Genomic DNA, 7,413 nt, shown 5'->3' with positions numbered 1-7,413 from the left:
AATTAAAATATCCTTCCATAACTTATGCTTGCAAAAGCAAACGAGACCCGGCTAAATATATATATAATTTCATGGAAAGGAAACTGAAACAGTATATACCCAAATGTGAACAAATGTTACGGTTGATTAAAAAAAAAAAAGTAAGAGTAAGAGAAGGCAAATACACACAGACTTTCATATTTCCTTCTCAAACTTCTAAAGTATTGCAATCTTGAATAATAAAAATGAATTTATATGATAATTTGTAAATTAAAATAAAAGTAGATTTCCATATTGCTTTGTTATTTAGAAGAGTGTTAATAATGCTGTTTTTTATTTATTTAGTTGTCACCAGGACATAGGTGGAATAAGCACAGAGATTTTTGAGACCTTAAGAAGCTTTCTAATTCTCGACTAAATCCCAAAAAAACCCCACCAGTTCAAGGTTGGCTGTTCAGTGATTGGCATGGTGGGTGTGCATCAGTGACTAGCTCATCTCCCACTGCTGGCTGTCTACTGCCCACTCACAAGAGTCATCTACCTGATTTCAGCAGGGATAAGAAATGACAGCTTACTTCTCAAATAAAATAAGGTTTGCTTGAAGACAGTTAAACAGAAAAATGTTCTAAAACTGGGCTTAACTTTGATCTTTAGAACCTTAATCACTGAATTGACCAGGTCTCACTGTCCCTGAATTTGACAAAAGGCACACTGTAAGGCGATGCTCTCGATTCAGGTAACTCAGAAACTAAGAGATCCCTAAGGAACACGGTCTGGGTAGCTTGAAATTTCCCCGTCCTGACGCTACTTTCCTCAGTGAATATATGACTCACCGATACGAACACTCTGCCTTGAACACTGGTCACAGCTGAAAGTTGATTATTTGTTTTGCTGCAACATAAATTTATTTCAGGCTGTAGTTACAATATGGACTAAACATCCATGGAAAACAATCTGGTCAGATATGATGTCTCTCTGGTAAGATACAGTCTATAGTCCATCAATGTCTTAACTTTTTCCTTATTCCCTTTTCTCTATCACACTTAAAACAAGTTTACACTGTTTTGATACTATTTTTCCACATATACTCATTGAGATTGTTTGGAAGTGCTGCATAGCTTCCAGAAATATCAAGACTTTCTCTCCCAGCTACATCCTGTGACTCCTGGACTGCCTTCTACATCAAAGGAAATGCCTTTGATAGGGTCTCACAGCTCCTTAGATGCCAAGGATAAGGACGGCCTGTTCTCAAAATCCATAATCGTGAAGGACCATTACCTTCAGGTGATTAAGGGGCAGCCCCAGGCATAGCGAGGTGGCTGTAATTAACAACAATTTAGGAAAAAAAAAAAAAAAGCTGGTTGTTAATAATTAGGTCAGGAAGAAACCTAATATATAGAGGAAATTCTCCCAAAAGCTGTAGCATTTGGTATGTTGCCATGGAAATGGGATATGTTCTTGGAACTGAACCAAAGAGAGGTAGAATGTGTTGGTGGAAGGAGGACTGGAGTCACAGAATGGCGAGTGTACACCCTAGTCACATGGCAGTCAGCTCAGAGACTTTAACAGGCTACACTGAGATTCAACCTCACAATAATGAAATCCATTTAATGGGATTATTAGGAAGAAAAAGTTAGACAATGCCAGTAGAAGCTCTGGCACATGAGAAGTATTCAGGGAGAGAGATTACTTTTCACAGGATTCTGAAATTAGCTGCTCAGAAAATGAAAATGGGAATGGTCTCAAATCAGTAGCCTAACCTCTTACTTTAAGAAACCAGAAAAAGAAGAGCAAACTAAATCCAAAGCAAGCAGAAGGAAGAAAATAAAGATTAGGTCAGAAATTAGTAAAACAGAGAATAGACAAACAAGAGAGAAAATCAGTAAAACCAAAATCTGGTTCTTTGGAAAAGCCACAAACATTTAAGTAGATAGGTAAAAAAAAAAAAATAGAGAACAATTAAAATCACTAGAGTCAGAAATGAAAATGAGGATTTCACTATCAATCTTATATAAACAGAAAGGATTATAAGGGGATATTATGATTTTTTTTTTTCCTAAATTTGATTTTTTTTGAATCCTTTTTGTTTGCTTCTGCTTTGAGTCATTTGAGTTTACAAATACATACTCTTGGAATCTGGAGATTTACATTTCCAACCTAGGATATGCTAGAAAATTAATTTTTATAGTATTTCAATATGGCTATTAATAGGAATTGTTTTAGTAATAACTATTTGTCTTTTGGAGCCCTTGTGGTGTAGTGGTTAAGAGCTTGGCTGCTAACCAAAAAGTCAGCAGTTTGAATTCATCAACAGGTCCTTGGAAACCCTATGGCGCAGTTCTACTCTTTCCCGTAAAGTTGCTATGAGTTGGAAACTGACTCCACGGCAATGAATATTTGTCTTTTGTAAGTCAATATTTTAGGCAAGACATGAGGTGAGGAAGCAGGCATAGACTTTGTACTTTGCTGTAACCCACCTCATCCAGGCTCTGTTTCTTTTCTCCCTGAAGTGATTATTGCATGCAAAAGAAAATATTCAATAAATTCTTGTGGACTTAACTAAAGAAGAAAGGGGAAGAAACCCACCTACATCTGGCATTTGTTAATTCAGTTCTTAGCCCTGGAATCTGATAGCACTGCTGAATTTAAAAAAACATCAATGCCACCTTCAGCTGTATACAATAGTGAGGGTAATCCAAACTCAATTAAAAGAAATTTTAAAATAACAACAGCACTCATATTGATTATTTACAGATGCATAGAACATAATTCATATAGCTATTGGTTATTCATACTTCTTATGTTAACTAGCTTCATAGGACATTTTTCCTCAGAGTTTTATTATTTCTCCATGAGTCATTGAAAGCATATTCCTTCCCAATCAAACCAAACTCTTCTCTAAACCAACATTCTTCCCAGAAATTAATTCTAGAAGGCTCTCTACTTATTAGCTGTGTTGCATTGGGACTTTGAATTTTGACTCTTTTTTTTTGTTGTTGTTGTTTTTTCACCTGTAAAATTATTCTAATTGTTATCATGAGTATGAAATAGTGATTAAAGAGTGTTTAGCATAGCACCAGCCTATACGAAAAAAAAAAAAAAAACTATCTAGCTGTTTCCCAACCTTGATAGAGGGCTACGAACTTTACAAAAACCCGGTGCTGTCGAGTCGATTCCAATTCACAGAAACCCTATAGGACAGAGTAGAACTGCCCCATAGAGTTTCCAAGGAGAGCCTGGCAGATTTGAACTGCTGACCCTTTGGCTAGCAGCCATAGCACTTTACCACTACACCACCAGGGTTTCCAGGAAATAAAAATACTGCTGGAGATAACTGAACCACTGTGTCAAAGTGCTTGTGATCCAGAAATTGGGGAAAAGCAAACAAAAAAAAATACCTTGTATGAAAGAAAAAGAGAAGGGGAATAAGAAAGAAAAAGAATAAAAATCTATTTCCCGGATTGAGAGGATTTTAGATGCTTTAAAAGATTTTGTTTAAATAGCAAATATCAGAAGTTTAAAAACACAGTTCATAGTTTTTATAATATGTTGGTAAGAAATCTAGTTAGTTTGTATATGTCATTTATTCTGGTATATCAAAAGAAAGTCTTCTTACAGTTGTTGTTGAAGGAACCAATGTATTTCAACAATCAGGGCATCTCAGGCAGATGAGACTGAGTGGAAATAGCTTCCAGTGAAGATACTGGATAGGCTAATTCTGAAAATGTGTGTTCAGATTCTTGGGTCTCAAGGGCCTTCTCATTTGTAACACAAAATTCTTTTTTCAAGGAACTTACTGGATAAATCCTCTCCAGAATTTACCAGAGAATTTTGTTCATTTTAATGCATGCAGAGTTTTCTAAATTTTAGTTTCCATGAAGTCATGTACCTTGCTTTGAACCAGAACTTTAATACCACGTGATGTATTCTATGCGCCTAGGCCCTGGTGACAGGATGGTTAAGCACTTGGCTGCTAACTGGAAGGTTGATGTTTCAAACCCACCAGTGGCTTCCCAGGAAAAAAGACCTAGCAATCTGCCCCCAAAAAGATTTAAGCCTACAAAACCTTTTGGGACAGTTCCATTATGTCCTACAGGGGTCACTATGAGTCAAAATCAGCTTGATGTCACACAACTACAACTTATATCTGGCAGAAAAGAGTTCCCAACACATTTTAGAGAGTTCTGTACAAAAGTGTAAACTTCAGGATTTCCTAAGTGTGAAGTACACCTCAGGGTTTTTAAGTAAATTATTGCAAGTTAATTCTGTGATTTTGCATATGTCTATTCTTTGCTGATTTATTTATTTATTAATGAAACAGAATTGTTTCATGATTCACAACCCCTAAAATGACCTCAGAAAAGGTGCCGCATATTGTTCCAGCATTTCAAATTTATGTATAGGAATTATTTTTCTACCATATAGCTGGTAAACAATAATACTAATGTGTCTTTTTGAAAAAAAAAATTAGTGTATTTCAGGTAAACAGTATTGAATAGATTACAATTCTTATTCATAAAATACCCTCTCATCATTTTTTCTTGTCCTTTGTGTTCACTTATTCATTGATTCTTTTTATTTGATAACGAAACTACACCTGTGAAAAAGTGACCCAGTACAATAACAAAAAAATTGATAAAATATGTCTGCTTACGTGCTCATTATTATGCTTATCCTTAGTCACCCCTCACCTGGGATTACCTACATCCTGCATCTTGCCTTTTTCATTACGTCCATAGTTTTTATCACTTATACAAAATATACTGTTATTTTCTGATTGCCCTTCGTTTTATGAAAATTTATTTAGAGTGAATTCATTTTGGATGTCTTTACTTCATTATCATATTTCCAATATTCATCTGTATCATTTGACACAGCTGTACTTCATTTTTTGTGATTCTAAATAATATTTCATTATGTAACTATACCACAGTTGATTCATAATGTATTCATACATTGTCCTATCAGTGTACATGCAGGAAAATTTCTCTTCATATACATATACGAAGATTCATTTGGGTATGTTCCTAAGGTTGAATCGTTGGGTCATAGAATGTGTAATTGTTGAACTTTACAAGGTAAGGCCAGACTGTTTTTTAAAGTTATTATACCAGAATATACTTCTATCAGCAATGTATAAGAAATCTTCCGGATTCATATACCGTTTATTCAGAAAATCTAATTCAATGCCATTATTTTCAGATGAAGGTCGCTAGTTTGTCCAAATAGCTTGCACTCAATGGATAATCTAAAGTTTGATGGCTTAAACCTACCAGCGGTCCACAGGAGAAAAGGTCTGGTGACTGCTTCAATAAAGATTATAGGCAGGAAACTCTGTGGAGTATTTCTACTCTGCCACACGTAGGGCCACCATGCCTAGGAATCAATTCAATAGCAACTAACAACTACAGTCTTCAGATGAGTTTAAAACAAGCTGGACTAAATGGAAGAAGTAAACCAGTCTGCAGTGTCTGAATTTATTATCCTTGGACTTTGTGATTCACGGGATCTCCAGGTTTTCTTCCCAGTGATATTTTCTTTGCTTTATTTGATCACTATTTTATGCAACATCTTCGTTGTGCTCTTAATCATTGCTGACCTCCATCTTCATTCCCCCATGTACTTTCTCTTGGCCAATCTCTCTTTCATTGACTTCTGCCTTTCCTCAGTCACTACACCTAAATTGATTACGGACTTTCTCAAGGAAATAAAGACTATCTCCCTTGGAGGCTGTATGTGCCAGATTTTCTTTGGACATTTATTTGGAGGTAGTGAGATGGTGCTCCTTGTGTTGATGGCCTATGACCGTTATGTGGCCATCTGCAAGCCACTCCATTACTCCAGCATCGTGAACAGACAAATGTGCATTGGGTTAGTGATGACATCATGGATCATTGGCTTTGTTCATTCAATAAGTCAACTAGCTATGATTGTAAAGCTGCCTTTCTGTGGACCTAGGGAATTGGACAGCTTTTTCTGTGATATTCCATTGGTGATCAAGCTAGCCTGCATGGATACACATATTTTGGAAGTGTTGATAAATGCAGACAATGGAATACTGACAACCATTTGCTTCATCCTGTTGCTGGTCTCCTACTCTTATATTCTGTTTACTGTTTGCCGTTTCTCTAAAGATGGGGCATCCAAGGCTCTCTCTACCTGCACTGCCCACATCATGGTGGTGGTGCTATTCTTTGGGCCCTGCATCTTTATCTATCTGTGGCCATTCAGCATCACCTGGGCAGACAAGTTTCTTGCTGTACTATATGTAATTATCATACCTCTCCTGAATCCAGTTATTTATACTGTAAGAAACAAAGAGATTAAAAATGCCATGAAGAGACTACGGCATTAGCATATGGAATTCAGTTGGTATTTCAGGGCCCCACATTATCAGAATGTTTACTATAAGTTCCCTAATTTAGTCACACCTGTCCTGTTAATCTGTACTAGGAGGCATTCTCCAATTCACAAACAGAAAACATGTATATCCAAACGTATGGTTTGTGTCAATTCTATTCCATTCCACAACCAATTAGAGATGAATGAATGCAAAACGATTTCCTGTCTAGGAAGTTTAGCCAGTCTTCAAAATTATGATTTGGGTTGTGCTAAAAAATGATTTGAAATAAATAATAATATTCATGATACTGTTGCTATAGCAACCACCACACTTGAAATATTTTATTGCTACAAGGATTTCTTTGAGCTAAGCATATCACATACATCTTCTCTTTTATTTTTTTAATAAGCCAATGAATTGAAAATTTCTATTTTACTTATATAAATGGATGAATTTGTCTTTAAATTTTTTACCATTCTAGCAAACTTGTCTAAAGAGACAGTTGTAGATTTTTAAGCATTCTCCAACCTATACAGAAAATAAATGAAAGATAATCATAATCTGGAAAGACAGTTGTTATCCATAAATTTCTGTTTGGTCATTTGTGAAGTAGTATAATTTTCTTTAGAAGATAAACTTTTAAAAACAAAAATGGATGCACAAACAACTTTAGACAGTTTCCTTCTCTTTCCACTAGAAAACGGGCAATTCGTTTCATTATACCTGAAAAAAGTAGGACAGGAAGTGTTATAAAGGTAAGGCAGATAGTCTAATTCTAAAAGAATAAAATGCTCATTTATTCACTGCTGTGCTCAGATAAACAGCAAGCACTAGATTATGTGGAAACTTTATGATATTTTTTCTTTATTACACATAACAAAATGTTCTCTTTCTTAGAAATTTATCATACTCTATGCCTCAAAAGGAGTCCCTGGGTAGTGTAAATAGTTAAGCGCTTGGAGATAATCAAAATGTTGTTGGTTCGAATTCTCCCAGAGAAGCCTCGGTGAAGTGCTGGTGATCTATTTACAAACGATCACAGCCATAGAAAACCCTATGGAGGACAGCTTTTCTCTGACACATGTGGGGTT

At 35.7% G+C, this 7,413-nt stretch overlaps 1 protein-coding gene across 1 annotated transcript; it reads left to right on the top strand.

Annotated features, from left to right (window-relative positions):
• The first annotated feature begins 5,422 nt into the window (after positions 1-5,422).
• Positions 5,423-6,334, top strand: LOC126083539 (olfactory receptor 4K3-like). Its single transcript, XM_049897372.1, has one exon. The coding sequence runs from the start codon at positions 5,423-5,425 to the stop codon at positions 6,332-6,334; it is 912 nt and encodes a 303-aa protein (XP_049753329.1).
• Positions 6,335-7,413: the final 1,079 nt, after the last annotated feature.

The sequence above is a fragment of the Elephas maximus genome, chromosome 10 (assembly GCF_024166365.1).
Source record: "Elephas maximus indicus isolate mEleMax1 chromosome 10, mEleMax1 primary haplotype, whole genome shotgun sequence".
In the NCBI taxonomy this organism is placed as follows: Eukaryota; Metazoa; Chordata; class Mammalia; order Proboscidea; family Elephantidae; genus Elephas; species Elephas maximus.
This window is presented reverse-complemented; position numbering and strand designations above follow the sequence as displayed.